Source organism: Magnolia sinica, chromosome 19, assembly GCF_029962835.1.
Source record: "Magnolia sinica isolate HGM2019 chromosome 19, MsV1, whole genome shotgun sequence".
NCBI classification, from domain to species: Eukaryota; Viridiplantae; Streptophyta; class Magnoliopsida; order Magnoliales; family Magnoliaceae; genus Magnolia; species Magnolia sinica.
This window is the reverse complement of record NC_080591.1, coordinates 22,639,846-22,658,995: the sequence shown is the minus strand read 5'-3', so window position 1 is coordinate 22,658,995 and position 19,150 is coordinate 22,639,846. Positions and strand designations below refer to the sequence as shown.

General features: G+C 40.8%; 1 protein-coding gene across 1 annotated transcript in view; it reads left to right on the top strand.

Moving 5' to 3' along the window:
* Positions 1-18,949, top strand: part of LOC131234907 (1-(5-phosphoribosyl)-5-[(5-phosphoribosylamino)methylideneamino] imidazole-4-carboxamide isomerase, chloroplastic) — a 35,634-nt gene extending 16,685 nt beyond the window's left edge. The window contains exons 4-9 of the mRNA XM_058231902.1: positions 2,755-2,840; positions 6,142-6,243; positions 8,928-9,061; positions 12,950-12,998; positions 14,826-15,005; positions 18,605-18,949. Coding sequence (XP_058087885.1) covers positions 2,755-2,840; positions 6,142-6,243; positions 8,928-9,061; positions 12,950-12,998; positions 14,826-15,002 — 548 coding nt within the window. The 3' untranslated portion in view covers positions 15,003-15,005; positions 18,605-18,949. The remainder of the gene's footprint in view (positions 1-2,754; positions 2,841-6,141; positions 6,244-8,927; positions 9,062-12,949; positions 12,999-14,825; positions 15,006-18,604) is intronic.
* Positions 18,950-19,150: the final 201 nt, after the last annotated feature.

Genomic DNA, 19,150 nt, shown 5'->3' with positions numbered 1-19,150 from the left:
AAACATGACCCAAATACAACAGTGCCTTCATGTACATATGGGAGTTGGTGACAAGTATCTTTAAAATTTAAACCATACATACTTTTGTTGAATTATGGCTCCTTGATGATAGGACCGGGCCCAGACACGGCCTAGATTTCAAGCCCAGACGCAACCCTCAGGCCAAGTTTATGGGCCCAAGCCACCAGCCCACTACTAGCCCTAACGCATGGTACATGTGGTACTGTGCACCACAGGAGCATCGTATGTAGGTAGACTTTCTAACATTTCCAAGAGATGTTTGGGAAGCATAAGACGAGGATTTGGCGTATGGCAATCATTGCCATCTGGTGGTCGGTTTGGGAAGAAAGAAACAATAGATGTTTCAGGGACGTCTCAAACTCAGAAACAGTTATCGCCAGCAAGGCTAAGTGTCTTTTGATCGAATGGGCTGTTTATGCAGTAGGTCTTAAGGATGTAGATTTTCTTTTTCTTGGAGTCTAGCTGCTGATTGCCTCCTCGGCGATCACCCTTTTCTCCCCTGCTTTGTTTCCCTTTCCCCTTTTTCTCTCTCTTATTTTAATATATATACAGTGAATTTTCAAAAAAAAAAAGAAAAAACATTTCCAAGAGGCCCTTGTTCCCTAAATACGTATGGGAGACATCTCAACAGTCTACACTATAATATCTGGTCCTTTGAGAAAATAATCCACGAAAACTTAGCTATAAAGGTCATATTCATGTGATGGAGGTTTCTTATTCCCAAACCCCATGAACTCTTGAACCACAGGCTTTGCTCAAGGATATCAGGTACTTACTGTAGTTTGATTTCTACTCCAGTTCCCTGTTTGATCTTTCAGGCTGATTAATAATTGTCTTTGTGATCCTCTACAAGATATGAGGTAGTCTGCGATTCTTGCCATCATCAATTGATGAGGGTCTCCCAACTGGCTTGTGAATGAAGCTTGATCTGCTATCTTGTATCATCCTCTTCGTCCTCCTTAAATGGAGGTTAAATTCCTCGTGGTTTGGAGTTATGGGTTCCACAGATTACTCAATTGGCTTTCAAAGCGAACCAATTTTGTGTCATTTGGATGTCATTTAGTAGCCAAAAAGTTGCCTGGCAAATAAAGTGATGAAAATAAGGGTACACAGACTGTTGCTAAAGAATCTATTTCTTCTACAGAAGAACTACTAAATATATGAACTATCCAACTGCATGGCCTTATGGCCCCACTGATTGATTAGTTAATTTATGCTTGTCACCTCACTGACCAGGTAGATTGTGAGGCCCACTCCTAGACCGCAGACTGCATCATTTGATTTGGTCGGCCTTGCTTTGGATGCATGATTCTGTGAAAAATCTCCCCGTTGGGACAATACTAACCCTTCAATTGTCAGCCTCCAAATAGGCAGTTTAGAAAATAATACAGCAAATGGTCCACCTTCAATGGACAAATGTCTGAAAGTTGGATAGTTGGGAGCTTACCAGTCTTGAGGAATTTTGTTGTAAGGTCCATCTATATTCTACCAAGGCCCATCATATGAGCTGTGTAGATCACTGAACTATGCTTCCTAGTTGCATGAATTCAAGATACTGGGTACTATAATATTCTTGGTCAAAGATCATATAATCCCTCAATTTATGCAGCTCAATGCCTTTTTTTTTTTGGAGAGATGACTGAAAATTTATTACGAGACCTGCCGAAAGATGGGGAAAGAATACAACATGAGACTAGGACAAAAACCAAGAAGAAAGGTTAGCAGACTTCACTGCTTTTACATAAGAAGCCTATTCCAAAGCAACAATTTTCACTAAACAAACATCCTCTTCACCAAAAGATCCCTTGTTTTGAAAATGTTGACTGTTCCGATCTTTCCAGATAAACCAAAAGATTCGCACTGCGACAAGCCTCCAAAAAGCTTTCCGAGATTTACCCTATGTGCTTCTGTGGCATGCCCACAAATGATGATCAATTGACTTCGGCATCACCCGTGAGATATGACTGAGAAGAATGATCCTTAGTATTCACCATAAGTGATTCCATTTAGCTATATGGTAATATTTAGTAAGAATCAGGAATTGAAGATATTTGGTCTGCATATTAAACTCAACCATCCAACTTGACAGTCACGAATCTCTGGAGAGGCTGGTTGGAAGTTGTGGATGAGCTTTGTGGATGGGAGAATAGTCCTTCATGCTCCTCTGTCGAAGGGATTTTTGAAGCTTAACTTCCAAGGTAGCTCCTGAAAATTTGGCTTCTCAGGTGTTGGTGGTTTAAATAGTGACAGTAGAGGGATGTTAAAGGCTTTCTCAGGCCCTATTGGTCTTTTCAATCGGAATGAGATGGAGATCCATGCACTATGGACTGGGCTGAAGGAGCTGTGCTGCATGTGATCAGGGCCGGTGATAGAAGGCTAGCTCAGGGAGACTTTCCTTGGAGGCTGGCTCATATTCATATGATACAGGGGTGGGCATATCAGCCAGGGAGGGGGTTCTTAGAGTCAGCATTGTCATTGTGAATTGCTTCCCGTTATTGTAGTTCTCTCTCTCTCTCTCTCTCTCTCTCTCTCTATAAATATCCTTTACCAATTTTTTTTAAAAAAGAGAAACTTGGATGATCATTACTGTTTCTGTTATTTGAACAAATCAAGGGAGTCTTCTTAGATAAGATTTCATTGTACTGTATTCGATTTTTGTGGTTAATACTATGTTTAAACCTACAGATTTTTCCTCTTCTGAATTCATATACTGAGAGGAATGGTAACTTCTAGGCGGTTTGCAAGTCGGGGGCGGAATTAATTCAAACAATTCTTCAAGTTATCTAGAGGAGGGGGCTAGCCATGTGATCGTAACATCGGTATGAAATTTACATATGTTCTGAAATCACCATATTCAATAGATATTTTTGAATGGAATCAATTCAGTTGTTGTTCATTATGTTGATAATGCTCCCTTTTAACCACCTTCCATTTTGATCATGATCTATTCCGAATTTCATGTCCTAAGGATCAAGTGGAATGGGAAGTAGGACTTTTTTTGGTAGTCAGACTGCTAGTGGAGCCTTTTACTCTTGTTGTTGTTGTTGTTTTGGACAAATAAAATGTGTCCCATGGACAGCAACAAGTGGTGCAACATGTTGGCTTTCTAGGAGATCACCCATCCTAATACTACTATGGTGGCTTTCTAGGAGATCACCCATCCTAATACTACTATGGTGGCTTTCTAGGAGATCACCCATCCTAGTACTGCTATTGCCCAAGTAGTGCTTGTGTGCTGCACCTTGGAGCATTTTATGTATTTTGTATGATACATCCTTTTTAATGGCGGCATTGGAAGGGAAAAAATGACAACAAGGCCCACCCTTTGCTAAAGAATCTGGTTCAACAAGGCACATTTTTTTAAGGGCATGTTTGGATTGCATTGGACATGGAAAAGAAAGGAAAACATTAATCATTGTTTCCAATATATTTCATGTTCGATTCCAACAGTAGAGTTGTTGTTTGGATGGCAAGTGAAAATCACATATTTTTGAGACAACCTTCTTATAGTTTCTTGTGCTGCTATTGAAAGGTATAATGATTTCTATGTGGAATCCTCTCTTTTCTTTAGTTATCCAAACATCCTAAAATGTAGCATCAATGGAAAACCTTCTCCACTTCCCTTCTTTTCCTTGGACTCCACGTATCCAAACATGGCCTGAATCAACAACTCACTATTAATGAAATTTAGAGTGCACATGGAACACATCTGGAACGGGGTTCCAATTGGGATTCTAATTCAAGTTCTCATTTTATTTCCAGATCTGGTTCTTTTACTGGGAATTGGGACTTTCGAGTCCTCTCATAGTGTTTTGAAGTTTAAAAGTTTCAGGTGCTTCTATTTTATTGGATTAGATACCTATTGGTTTTCTTATATCTGGGAAATCATGAATCCTTTGAGCTCTATCTTATTGATATGATGAAGATAGGTGGGATTGATGCTTCTTAGTCTAGGGCCAGTTGAGATTGTCCTTAAGGGCATATTTAGATAGTGGGAAAAGAAAAGAAATCAAAACAGTAATGATAACCCAAATGATGATTTCCCCAGATTTCCAATAGACATGGATTCCCCCAGATTCCATTTTGGGGCCTTGTTTGGATAAGAAGTGGAAATCTGATAAAGCTCTCACATTGGTTACCGCATATCTTGTGCATGATAATTTGACTATGGTGTTTGGGCAATGATTGCTTTTGAAAAATGTTGAGAAATGTCTCATCATGGGAAAGGTCATCCATTTTCTTTTCTTTTCTTTATTTTCCTACTATCCAGATGGGTCCCAAATGCTGACAGGAGCACGTCCACTACCCAAAATGGAGATGAACCACAGCGATTTTTGCAGACAGGAGAATTTAGTACCTTACATCTACATCTTTATGGATGGAGCAAAGCTGCATTTCCCCAAAATGAAGATGCAGGGATGCATAAACTGTGCCATCCACATTTTGAGTTGCATGGAAACAGCCACGTAGGCTGTGGGGCAGAAACCAGTTCACTCATCAATAGAACCTTCTATTCTTGTAATTTTGTATTGGTATACAGTAATGAAAGCAATGGGATACTCAAATCTATCCTTGTTTTCCTTCCTTTTTATTTAATCAGTTTGCACTTTCTCAATTTTATTTTGTGCGAACAAAGTAGAATTTGAAACCATTATTGTTTTTAGTAGCCAAGAGATGTGGTTTTGACAGTCAATTTATAGGATTGAAATCTCTAGAGCAAATTTGGCATGATTGTCTCATACATGAGTCAATTTGAACAAGATGGTGAAAATTCAGGTGGAAGAGTTTTGTCGAGCACACACGCCTGTGCAATAAAGCTCATGTACATGCCACACGTGCTAGTATGGCAGGAGAGGTCTGAGATTCAGTCCATCCATTGGAACGGCACCACTGTATTGATGCCCAGCCCAAGAATCAGGTTGATCCACTCCTTAGGTGGCTACAATTAGCAAAACAAATGTACGGCTCCGAAAAACTGGGCTGGAGTTTTCTAACCCGTCCACCTGTTTCCAATATTGGAGCCTATATGCTTGTGGACCAGATTTATTTATGAGAAATCATATACAAGGTTGGACCAACCTGATGGATGGATTGTATCTCATACTTATGTGCCATGCTAGCACGTGTGTTGTGTACATGAGCTTCATTGCGCACGTGTGTGTGCGTAGCAAAGCTCCAATTGGCAACTTGGCTTTACGGAAGGAACTACTGAATTGCAAGAAATCTAACCTAACCTGTCTTTGAACTGCTGACATTTGCTATGAGGATCCATATGGCGACCCTTCACTACTTAGCACTCGAACAAAAATGAGAGGATGATTCCCATCTCGTGGCAGTCATCAGAGGATTCTTCTCTAGGGAAATGGAAACTCATAGGAAGCAATTTGAGGCTAATTTATGTCTGAATGTAAGATTGTTGGGATACCGATACAACCTCATGGAAATAGGAGACCTTTGACCAGTCTCTGTGGCCCTAATTGGAAGGGGCACTCTCCAGCAATACCAGTACCACCATAAGCTTACGATGGTACTGGATGGATATGGGGCCTAGTGATGTGTTCACAGAATCCAACAGATCCGTCACCTCAGAAGACATCAAGGGACCAAAAATCATCCTCAACCTAAGTTCGGATGGGCCACGTACAGGGAACATATTGAGAAGGAACATGCACCGTTGATTACCATGGGGTTTCACCGTGTTGTGTATATATAATCAAGGCTGTCCAGACCCTTCGTCCAGTCACGATGAAGGGTCAGACCATTCAGGCTGTTTTACGACTCAGGTGGGCCCCTATGGAATTTAAGGTTGGGTGTTCCCTCCCAGCTCGTTCCCTTTGTTGTGGCCCACCTTAGTTTCGATCGGGCTAATTTTTGAATTCTAGGGGTTTTCAGAGATGACACATCTGATAAATGGATTGGATTGTGTGAATACACCACATGGGTCTTACATCTGCCCGGCACTGGAGCACACCCCTAAGTGGAATGCATCAAACCTTTTACAGGGAGTATGTTATAATTCAATTTCTAATGGCCCTTGTATTGAAAGACCTTACTAAATTTCTGTTTATGTTTTCTCTCAAATGCCTGTTCTTGACATACCTGTTCTTGCCCATGCTGCAGTATGTATTCAGAGATGGACAAATGGATCTTGAAAGGCTCAAACATCTCGTCCATATGATTGGGAAACATAGGCTTGTATTGGATCTCAGTTGTAGAAAGAAGGTAAGCAAGACCTGATATTTGATAAATAAACATTGGCTTGTATTGGATCTCAGTTGTAGAAAGAAGGTAAGGAAGACCTGATATTTGATAAATAAACATAAGGCACTTCTTAGCAAGAGCAGCTCATGTATGTGCTCTTCTAATCTTCTTTAGTTATCAAATAAGCATAGTTTCCCTGTGTGAGCTTGGAAAAATGTGTTTTGTATGGTACTTACCTTTTGTCATTACTCTCCCTATTGGCTACAAACTTTCAGTATTTTCAAAATTCGAGTAGAATAAAAAACTTACGTATGCATCTGTTGTTATTAGTTTGAAGCAATGTTAAAAAACACTCCGATCGACTTAGAACTGGGTTGAATGACTTGTATTCCTGGCTACAATACTGAGTCCAGACTTCATTTTTTTCATAAAACAACAGCCATGTTTTTGTCGACAGAGCCTAGTCGAAGTTTAGATGTCTGGTTTTTGAGTTGAGTCCAAGTAATTTAATGTGAGCTTTGTGAAGTGCACATAAGTGCACAATAAAGCTCGTGTACATGTCACACATGCGCCAGCATTTCATGATAGGATCGAGATGGATTATTAGAAAGGAACCACTATATTGATGCCCCAACCCAAGAATCAGGCTGGTCCACTGGTCAGGTGGGCCACAGTTTGCAAAAGAAATTTACGGCTCTGAAAAGCTTGGCTGAAGTTTTCTAACTCATCCACTTATTTCCAATATTGGGGCCCACATGTCAAGTGCACCAGATTTACTTTTGGAAAAACATGCAGGTCAGACCAGTGTTCGAAGTATTGGTATTGCCATAGGTTTCGCTTGTCGGGGATATACAAAAACAATATTGATATCGCCAATAACCAGAAATGTGAGGTAACATGAGAAAAATGGTGGAATTTTCAGTGAAACTTCAGGAGATGCTAAAATACATATATTTGCATATTTAGGAATAAAAAAGTTGCAAAAGGAATGCATACATATTAAGTTTCCATTTAATGGGGGCCTTAAAGCATGTGCGGTTGTAAGAAATCAGTCCAACCATCAATCCATCCCATCTATCCACCCAACCTTCCATCCAAACATCTATCGATATTTCAGAATATCGACAACACACGATATTTCGCCAAGAAATCATCAACAACTGGAAAGGATGTGAAAGATTTGTGGTTTCAATGTCGTGCATGTTGCGATAACAATAATATCAAGATATTATCAACAACAAATTGAACACTGCATACAACCATGTGCCCATAAAAAAATGAAATGATTTTTTTTTAATAAACAGATTTTTGGTGATATGGGTACATTAGCGATATTATAGAAATATCGCCAATACACTTGTGATACAAGCAACACCTAGAATTTACACAGTTGCTTGTATGAAAATTCTTCCAAGAAGAAGATGCATATTGAGAGAAGAATATCTGCAGAAGTGGGACTGTACCATAGAACATCCTATGAATTCTGCAAAGAGTAGGCTGAATTGTAACTTAGAAGCTCCACGGTATACTGAGTCATTCATGAGGTTTGAAAATACTGCCTATTACATTGCAAAAAGAGATCTGCAAGGTACTACCAGTGTCCCAATTCTCTTCTACTGGATTCACAAGTTTTTAAGGAAGCATCTCCCTTGGCCATCTACAATCTTCAACTTGTGTGTCTTCCATTTTGACCTTTAGAAAGCTATCAGAAATATAGGCATTTGTGGTCCACAAAGGTTTGAACCTTTTAACTTTTTATATCTCCTTGACTTTCTTGAGCTGCAAAGAACATCATTTAAATGATAAGTTAAAATGGTGGCAGTCCAAATCTGCTTATAATCTCCTCTTTTAAACCTCTCCCTCAATCATGCTTTCCTATGCCCATGCGCACTTGTACACACTGCAATTTAGCACAAGTCTGAATGAGGTAGGCAAGGGGCTGTAGTGTGATGAGAGAGTGATACAGGGTACTATCCAGTTCAGAGGGATTAGCACGGGGCTGTGTTCCTGTTGACAGCTCAGGGCTGTGTTGGGAGTGACAGTGCAAGGCTGCATGGAGTTGAAAACGATTAAGGGTAGGTGCTGGGCACCACCTAAGTTAGGAATCCAGCGAATGCCGGACCCTGTACTCGCCAAACTACAATGAGCACTGGTGAGTGTGGGGCTCGGCATCACCATAATTGTGTGAATCTGGGTGAGCGCAGGCTCAATGTAATCAAGTTTGCATGTTAAGCAAACATGAGCCATACATCAGGTGATATCCACTATTAATAACTGGCCCAAGAAGCAGGCTGGTCGATTCATGAGGTGGATCAAACACGTATGAACACAATGGATGGGTTTAAAAAAGATTTTGATTTGCATTCAACATACACATGGGCTATGTAACGAGTTGCCAACCTGATTTCTGGGCTAGTTATCTACACATGGAGGCCACCTGATGCATGTCGAGGATATGCACCGTAGGTTCTAGGTCAAACACGTGTGGCTGCATATAGAGGTTGTGTCGGCTTTCAAGACTCTTCAATAAAAATTAAAGGTGTTTAAGTTGCTAATTTGCCTATTTTTCTCCATGCAAGTCTTTCTTTCTTTTCGAGTTAACTTCGATTGGCACCATAATATACCTGATGGTTTTGAGAGGAGGCATTTGTGTTGTAGCGTGTTTAGTTTGAACTGCCATTGTTGGAAATTCCTTCCATGTGCAGGATGGGAAGTATGTGATTGTCACGGATAGATGGCAGAAGTTCAGCGATGTATTTCTTGATGAGGGAACATTGGATTTTCTTGCCTCCTATGCTGACGAATTTTTGGTTCATGGAGTTGATGTTGAGGGGAAAAGGTAAGCTTTCTAGCATATGCTATTTTGTTTTTCTTGCTGCAGTCATTTCTTGATTATCGTCTTTCTTTGACGATAAAAGAGGCCTTTGGTTGTTGTCATTTTGAACTATATTAACAGTTGTGCTAGTTGGTAAAAGGTTAACATCTCCATGGGCATAAACACTTCATTTAGAGGAATTGTCAGTCCCCATTCTTTACAAATGGGTTCATGGTTTAGTGATATGAACTGTTGATCTGAGGGACCCCACAGTGGAAATGAGATCCCACCCTCAAAAAAATTCCAGACCAGAAGATCCTAGTCTTTTGATTAGTGGCCTACAAGTAGACTGTTAATAAAAATTGCAGCAATAGTCCTGGAAAAGGGCCAAATGTTGGATGGTAGCCTCTCTTAATCCAGAACACTTTCCATAGTGCTTCCTATCAGATCAATGGTTTGAATCTTCAGCGGTCCCACTCTTATGGAGGGGGCATCAGGACTTTACACTTGCATTGATGTATTGGTACTGTATAATTACTTTTTCATGAAATACCAAAATGTCGCAATTGCCAAAGTAATCTTATCAAGCCGATGCTGTCTGCTAACAAGTGCCAATTTTAGTGTATTGCACCAGAACATGTGTGTGAATATTGTATTAAAACATTAACTGATATTAACCTCCTGAGATTATTCCTGGATCATGGCCACAACTAACAAAAAGCTTGATAGCTAATTCAAGGAGAAGCATCTGAAAAATTGTCTTGCAATTATGTGCTTTTTCTTATTTTCTTTTCATTTTTTGGTTGGATTACATGATTGGTTCAGGCAGACATCAGTTGTACTCGAGCCTGGATCTCCCTCTTTTAGGGGGTATGTCCTAACCAATTCTACTAATGATTTGCAGGGCTGGTCACATGTTTCTATTATCTTTGAACATCATACTATCATTATTCTCCTCCACTCTTGCTTGGTTCAGTTTACTTACTGGCCATTACCTATATCATGATGTATTTTCACCGTGCTTTGAAACCAGACACCCAGTGAGGAGAGGAATTTTGATTAAGGTTGAACGTCCTGAAAGGGGTTGAGGGGAAGGCCTAAAAGGACTCTGATAGAGGTGGTAAGAAGGAACATGAAGGCTTGTTAACGCACCAAGGACATGGCCTAATATGGGGATTATTGGTGGAGCAAGATTTACAAAGCAGACCCCAAATAGCTGTGGCAAGGCTATGATGATGCCGGTGGTGACGTAGATGATGATGTTTCACTGCTATCATTTAACTTTACAGACGTTTTCTGATACCATGTCTGTCTTTGACCCCACACGTGCCTGCATCTAACTTCACATATTGGGGGCTATGGATTGCCATATCATCCATGAAGTCCTATGTTACCCAAGTATGGGTGTGGGTATCGTAAGCTATAGTCCTTGCTTTACCATTGAAAAGGGATAGGACCATACAATTTTTTTGTAGGCCTCCTATTTCAGCAGCCAATAAGAGTACATAATGTGATGACTACAGTTCTTGCACACTATTGGCCCAGTCCAAATAGTATATGAATAAATAATAATAGTAGCAGCAGGAGTAGCAGCTGTACCGGTAAGGAGATGATATCCAGCGGTAGCGGCAGAGGAGGAGCAAAACAACCAGCTAACTCTTGAGTCTTAGGGCCTGTTTGGACACACTTAAAAGGTGGTTTCAGAAAAAAAGGGGATTTCAAGCCTGCTTTTTCAGTCGACTCAGATTGGTTTTTGCCAAGTCAGTGTTTTAACACTTATTTGGTTGAGTGAGATATGAGATGGGGGTTCGCAAAGTGCATCCAAACATGCAACAACAACTGCTGTTTGGATCCAACTGCCATTCCGGCCTCAAAAGCCCCTTCGGAGGGTGTGTCCAAATGGGCCCTTATACTATGATATAACCGTCAAGATGTGCTTATAACTTCGTATATTGTATCCTTTGATAGTATCATATACTTGTCACCAACATGTTTTCCTGTCTAAGATAGATGGATTGGTGGACATTCACTTCTATCTTTATAAGAGAGATGCTGATGCTTTCTCCACCTCGTTACGATCGAGACGGAGCATCTAGAAGTTCCTGACTTAGGTGGCCACATGGAAAGAAATTCTCACTTGGTAGATATCTCATGTCTATACAAAGGCAAATTAACTATGGTTTGTGAAACTGTGAAAGTAGTTTCTGATGCACTTTTGTTTCGACTCTGATCAGTGGGATTCTTTTCAACTATTCTATAAACAGTGAGACCTGTCATGTGTCTTGAATTCTGTGTTACATTCCTATTTTCTCCTATGATAATGAGGTGGGCTTGGTGGCCTATGAAGCTAATGCAGGGACACGTGATGACCTAATCCTAGATGCATATATAATCAAGTGAAAGAATGTTCAAGTAAATACATGAACCAACTAATCCTTTCCAATCAAAGGGATTAGGTAAATTTTAACACAAAGATGAGGTCATTCCGTTAGGATCATTCCCCTTAGCATAAAATTGCATAAACAGTAAAAAGAGAGGACATAGGGATATGAGGATATCCCAGATCTAGCATAAGTCGGTCCGCGATCAAGTTTGGATCTGATTCTACTGACTAACCATCCCTCTTTTCCGTTCAAACTAGAAAGGGTGTATCCAGAGAGGAACAAAAGGGGTCAAGAATGAAAGGTTCGAGATGAAGAAAGTTCAGGTCCTTTTGTTGTCAAAAGAAAAGAGGGAGGATGGTTTTCACCTTTTCCTGCACCTCGAAAATCTAGAAAGAAGGAAACTTGAAATCGGGGTGGAATCCTCAACACCCAAGGGCGAATCCTGAAATCCTAATCTCTTGAATAAAGATAAAGAAAAATACGAATTTCTATTTATTCACTAATAATGAAAATAAGGTTCTCATAACGTATATATAAGCTATGGAAAAAGTAAAAGTGCACTAAAGCCCCTGAAAACAAGAAAAATACCAAAAAAAGACAAAATTAAAGAAAGTGCAATAAAGCCCCTGAAACAAGAAAAAAGAACAAAAACGCTTAAAACTAAAACACTTGTGTGGTAGGGTGTGAAATCTGACCCATGGATCTATGGTCAGGGTGCGGCCATGCCGCTCCTGCACTCGTAGCGCGTCAGAAGATGGGTCCGATGGACCCGGCGTCCATCTACATCAACTCTTCCGCTTCGGTATTTTGTCGGCGACGCCTCCTCCTACACTCTAAAGGGTGTACTACTGATGTCCGCATGAGAAGCACCGCTTAGCTATTTCCCATGAAGCATAAGATAGGAGTATTTATGTCTTGTAAAATCACATAGTTTCTTTTTTTAGGAGAAACTATCGTCTTGAGGTTTTTCTGCTTTGACTGGGAGTCTTTCTATCTATTCCTAGTTCATAGGCTTTGGGAACACATATAAGGTTTGATCCAAGGTTTTGTTTTTTAGAGAGAAAATCTTGTACTCGTAATCTTCATCATGGTGAAAATCTCCTTGATTGTCTTCCCCACTGATTTATCATTCTCGTTAAACACACAAGTTCTTGCATTCTTGCATATGTCCTCTTTTTTTTTTTTTTTCAATTTTTAAATTTTTTTCTTTTTCGTATGACACCTTCTAAATGAATGGTTTGGATCATTACAGTGGCTCAGAAGGGGAGAGCCTCTTTAGCAATACTCTCTTGATAAATTGTCTGAAAAGCCACTGATCCCCACCCCCCATAGAAAAAAAAGACAAAAAGAAAAAAAAGAGAAGTCTGAGTAAGGAAAGCATCTGGTGAACATGTATATCTGAGTACAATTAGTATACAACATTCGTAGTACACTTAGTCGACATCTCAAATTCTAACACTGTACTGAAACACCTTCTACAGTGCATCTATGTTCTTCGTTTATTGATTTTGTTCCCTACTTCTTGCAGGTTAGGAATTGACGAAGACCTCGTTGCATTGCTCGGCCGGTGCTCACCTGTGCGTAATACTCTGTATTTGTTCCTGTGATTTATTACTTCCTCCGTCATTTCCTAAGTCACCCTCACCTTTACTACAAAGGGTTTTCCAAATGTCCTATTGGCCCTTTTTCTTCTCTAATGACCATGGCATCTCTCATTGGCCATTGCTAATATATCAAATGCCTACAATGCTTTTTCTCTTAATGGTGAGTGATCCCTAAATATCTTCATTGAAGAGGTCCATGGGCCCTGTTGCAAATCAAGGGTGGGCGTTCCCTCTCATCTCGTTCCCTCTGCTGTGGCCCAAGTGTTGGATCGGGCCTATTTTTCAGACCCGGGGCTTGGGGGCTACATGAGGTGACACATTTGATGGATGGGTTATATGTACAGAATACGTACCACCCCAAAGCTTAAGGCTGTAATGGTACCACTGGGGTGCAGTTATATATATAATACACACACGCACACAGAGTTCACTAAGCCTCATCTTATTAGCTAGCATCTAATTGGGGGTGTCAATGGTCAGGTTCGGGTCGGTTCTTAGTGTTCCTGGACCCAATTTAATCGGAACAGTGTCTTGCCGGGCTGGGTCTTGTTTTTTAGGACCTGGACTCGTATTGAATTGGGTTTCGGGTGCCTATTGGGTACCCATTGGGTCTTTGGATCTTGGTTACGAGTCAAGTTTGGGTTGTGCCATTATCAAATATCAACATTCACATGGTCAGCCCATTTGAATAGATGGATTAGATGACACACTCATGTGATAGTTTGACACATGCACGGTGATATGGAATGGAAAACCTCATTCCGTTGCTAGAATAATTAATATGTTTGAAATATAATAATATTAACCAGACGCTGTCCGACCTGATTTTAATTGCGTCCTAGATGGTAGACTTGGACCCAACCTAATTTTTAATTGGGTCCCAGATGGTAGACCCTGATCTGATTAGACCTAGTTTTTCTACTGGATGCAAACCTGATCAGATTACTATGGGACAAAAATTGGACCCAGACCCGTCGGGTTGTGTCCATTGACTACCTGCAGGTGCGGATACCAGTTGACGGCCCTACTGCCAATGGAGTTTCATCATAGTCTGCAATTCCTTTGTTGCTCTTGCTTCCATACAATTACGTGGACATGTATTACAACATGAGGAATCAAATGGCACTCATGTGCATGAGATGGAGGGGATTACTTGTGGAACGCATGCGAACACTAGATTTAAAGCATCGTCCAGAACCAATATGTTTTGGCATTGGTGCCCAATAATATGGGCAGGTCTCACCAATAACCTCCCGAGTCACCTGTTAAAATCACATGTGACAGAGGGGTTTTTAAAGAAATGTTTATTCACTTGTTTTGCATGGGACCGTTCTGTGCAAAAATAGGTGTATGTGCGATATGTATCAGGTATCATTCATGGAAATACAATGCGCAATACACCATTTTTAACCCTTGTGTCAATGCGACGTGTGTAAGATCCACATCTTCTATCAGGTGGAGGCCCACTGTGAATGTGCCCAAGCCAATAAAGCAGGCTGGTCCACTCATCAGGTGATCCACACATGTTAAATACACTCAGTTCATCATTATTGTTTCTTGCTATCCATTTCTCACGTGCATGTGGCCTGCTTGATTAGTCGAATGGCCTCTTGGACCAGGGTATGTTCATGTGGGGTCCATATGGTGAATGGCCCACCCAGACCTCACCTTAATGCTGTGTTTGCATGGGTGCCACACCCTCTTCCATCTCACATGCGCATGCCATTCGCAAGGCGGTTGCATTACTTATTGCACTTGAAAGACATTTGCCTTTGTTTTGATGATTTAGTTTGGTCCCAGATCCCGGTGACTTATGCTGGTGGGGTGACTACAATGATGGACTTAGAGAGGATAAAGGTGGCAGGCATGGGTCGCGTAGATGTCACGGTCGGGAGTGCACTAGACATTTTTGGAGGGGATATAGCATACAAAGACGTTGTAACTTGGCACGAAGAGCAGCAGGCCTTGGCAGTTTAGTAGGTTTGTGTCTATGCTTACTGTAGAAGTTTCTATCTATTTGCCCTTCCATGTGGGGGCTGTAATCCATGTGTTTGCACTGGTACACAAATTTTCAGTTCTGACAAGTGGAGCCCATGGTTCTCTGATCCAGACATTGTTCTGTTGGGTCTGACTGTGGATGGACTATGACCCAAAAAATCTTGTTGTCAAGACAATCTTAACCTTTCAATTTAGGAGATTTTTGAAGCGTGCTCCATTCATGGTGATGCATCACTTGTCAGAGTTGAAAACCTGTATATACTTCGCAAAGACATGGTCCGCATACCATACAATTCCTCTATTGACCATTTTTGGTAGCATTTCCCTTTTTTGAATGCATTTTGACTGCATAGTATACATAGGTTTTCTTTTCTGACAAGTGGAGCCCATGGTTGTCCAATCCAAACATTGTTCAGTGGGTCCCGGGTGCACTATGACCTGAAAAATCTGCTTGAGAGGACAGTCTTAACCTTTCAATTTGTTTGATGAGAGTTATCCAACTCCCAGTGTAGCTAGATGCATTAGAACTACACACTCAAGGCCGTGGAAGAACAATGAAAATCCACACCAAATTGCAAGGAGAACACACTTGAGAGAAATCAAGAAGGATTTTATTCACTCAGAACAACAAGCTCTACAACTGAAGCTTATGAGCACAATTTCTCTCTCACACACAGACAACCCTTTACCTATATAGAGATCTAGGGGACTTTCTAGGAACATTTTAGAGCATTTGCTAATTACAGTCTGGGCTTGACTTTAAAATATCCTTCACTTTCCACGGGATATATCGAGTTGTCGGTGGTCATGATTGCATCATTTCTCTTGTACTCGCGAAACTCTAAAAACAACAAGCCATCTCTGATTAGATGATGAGAACAACTGGAGTTGATTATCCAACCTCATTTGTAGTCGATGGTTGCAAAAGTAACCTCAGTATGCCTTTCTTCAATTGAATTGAGAACCGGAGCTTCAGGAGTGTGATCCTTCACATGGACCACTGTGGTGACAAGACAGGTTTCCCAATCCTCGAGGCCACCATCTTTTTCTTCACTTTCATACTTTGATGCCCTGATGTTGCCATTCAGTATCTTGGATCTACAATCCTTCTTCATATACCCATATTTATTTCACATTTGAAGCACCGGAAATTCTTGGGCCATTAAGCTTTTTTTTTTTTTCCTCCATTTTTGAGTTCCTCCTCAAACATGTCCATGAAGATTTTTCCTTTTTCCAATCGGAATTATGACTTTTCTCTTGCTTTCCGGAAAATAGAGCAGTCTTTTCTAGAAAGTGAAACATGGGCCATTTGTACTGTCAAAGTTTCTTGGTTTGATAGAAGATTTTTCAAACTCAATAATTGATGGTTGTGTTGCCCACCTTTGAAGAAATGTGACAAAAGGAATGCATTCCTTTTTGTAGTCCTCAGGTTAGCACTAGAGGTGTACACGAGTCGAACTAAGTCGAGCTTGGCACAGCTCAACTCGGCTCGGCCATTAGCTGACCCCAGCTCGAACTCGGCTTGGCTCAGTTCGCTCAGCAGCTTGGGCCAGTTCGAGCCAAGTTCGAGCCAAGATCGAGCTGAGTTCACCTGTGCAGCATTTTCACAAACACATGGACTGCACCTTCAAATTCTCAATGTATGTAAAACAATAGCAGCGGTTTTACTGGTATTTCATCAAACACCTTGTAGGCAACATCAAAATCAAGAAAAAAGGATATTTGTTTCATATACATACCTTCCTTGCCACCAGCCGACACTTGAGTCATTTCATCAAACACTTGGTGAGCGACATCAATATCAAAGCAACCGAGTCACCGAACTGGTTCAATCTGAGTTTGATTCGAGTTGGGGTTCGATCCGAGTTGAGTCGAGCTCGGGCAAGCTCGAACTCGGTTCAAAATTTTTTCGAGCTCAAAAAATCAGCTCGAACTCAGTTTTGAACTAAGTCGAATCGAGCTTTTTCGAGCCAAGTCAAGCGAGCTAACTGAGCTAACTCAGTTCGTGTACAGCCTTAGCACCACTTTAGTCTTCCTTAACTCACGGGTTCATCCGGATCCAATTCTGAAATTTTGGCACACATACTTTTAACATTAAAAAGTATTGAGCAATTATAATGTTTCCTTAGGAGATGAAGGCTAGCTCATTCTCTAGCATTTGAAGCCTTACTGTATTTTTCCGGGTGAAGAGCTTTTCAAGCATCTCCCGTACTCCCTTCGGCGACTCAAATGTCCCGAATACGATTGATCAAGTCTCTTTGGATTGATCCCCTGATAGCAAAGAGAGCTTTCCCACATCATATTTTCCACCCACATCATATTTTCGATTTTCTCTTGGCCTCCGTATTTTTCTGTGTTCTCTGGTTCTGTTTCCATTGCTGGAACAATCTCCCATAGATATCGCCTTTGAAGTAAGCCTTTATACACAATCTCCGATATTGATAGTTGTAGTTGTTGAGCTTCTCCATGCCGAATTGATTCAATCCAGTATTAGTGTTGATCGTTGTTGACCCAAGTCAAATATCATTAGTTGCGTTCTCCTACACAAAGCAAGAAACTCCAGTGAGCTAGCAAGATAGCTCTGTTATCATGATGAGAGTTGTCCTGCTACCAGTGTAGCTAGATGAACTAGAACTATGCACGAAGACTCTAGAAGAACAACGGAAACCCACACCTAATTGCGAGAAGAACATGCTTGAGAGAAATCGAGTATATTCACTCACAACAACAAGCTCTACAACTCACGCTTATGAGTACAATTTCTCACACACACAATGCAAACAACACCCTTTACCTGTGTATATAGATCCTAGGGAACTTTCTAGGCACATGTTAGGGCATTTACTAATTACAATGGATTTTTATAGAGGTCTCTATGGTCATACGAATTTCTATACATATTTTCTCTAGACAATTTCAAATAATAGAGTGACAATTTTACCCACACATAGAGATTTCTTCCAAATTACAAAAATGCCCTTGTAATAAAAGACTAAAATACCCATGCATAGAACGAAAAAAAATACAAAAATACCACTCAATGTTAGCAGAAAACACTAAAATTGCTGTCTACATATGGTTGAGAAGAAAAATTCAATAATGGTCCACATTCAACTGAAGAAAGGCTGAGGATTGGTTACTTTGATCTTCCAATCCAGGAGATTTTGGGACATGCTCGGTCCCAGTGTGGGTGTAGCTGATCAATGGTATGGATTGCCCCACTGATCAGAATTGAAAACCAGTGTGTATCGTGCAAAGACACATGTCGCGTACTTTTTTACTGGTTTTGGCAGCATTCACATTTTTATGTTAATTTCGGGCAACTTGTTTCGGCAATTCTGTTGATGATGAGCGATGATGTGTAGAACATGGGCTGTCAATGGGCCTGGCTTGGGCCAAGCAAACTCAAAATTTTGAATAGGCTGGCCCTGATCAGTTCAAAATTGGGCCGAAGACAACCCTAGGCACACCCCCATTCACAGCCCTCATGGAACCGGCACATTTTGTTAAGCAGATACTTTGTTTCTTAACGATAGTTATGAATCAATCATCCATGCTGACAGTGCACTGATACAATGCAGGTATTGGAGCTGGTAATGCACTGGGCTGGACCCTTGGTTTTTCGGGCGCTGGCTATGGGCCATTGATTTCTTGGGCATGAATTACCACTGGCCAGGTGGGTCTGGGGCTATGTTTGTCTTCCTTTTATATTAAGTTCTGGCCTAAACTTTTATAGATGTAATGGCAGGCCTGAGCATGAAATTCAGGCCTGAGCAATTAATTGGCTGGGCTCCTGAAATCCATGACATATATATTGAGTTTGGGTTGACTTTCACCTGGCCCATCACTACCCATATCAAGCGCTACATGAGTACGGCTTTGATGGTGTGGATATATTACCCATTTTGAAATTGAAATACCATAGTGATCATTGGGATGATTTCCTGCCCTTGACAACCAAATAAATTTTCATTGGGATGATTGCTATTCTCATAAGCTAATGAATCTTGTTAGTCTTTCACATTTGATCATTACTACCATTCTGCACTTAAAAAAAATTATTTTGAGAAATGCTCTGGTGCTCCCAGAGCGCTATAAATTATAATGTTGGTAGTTGCGTTGGGATA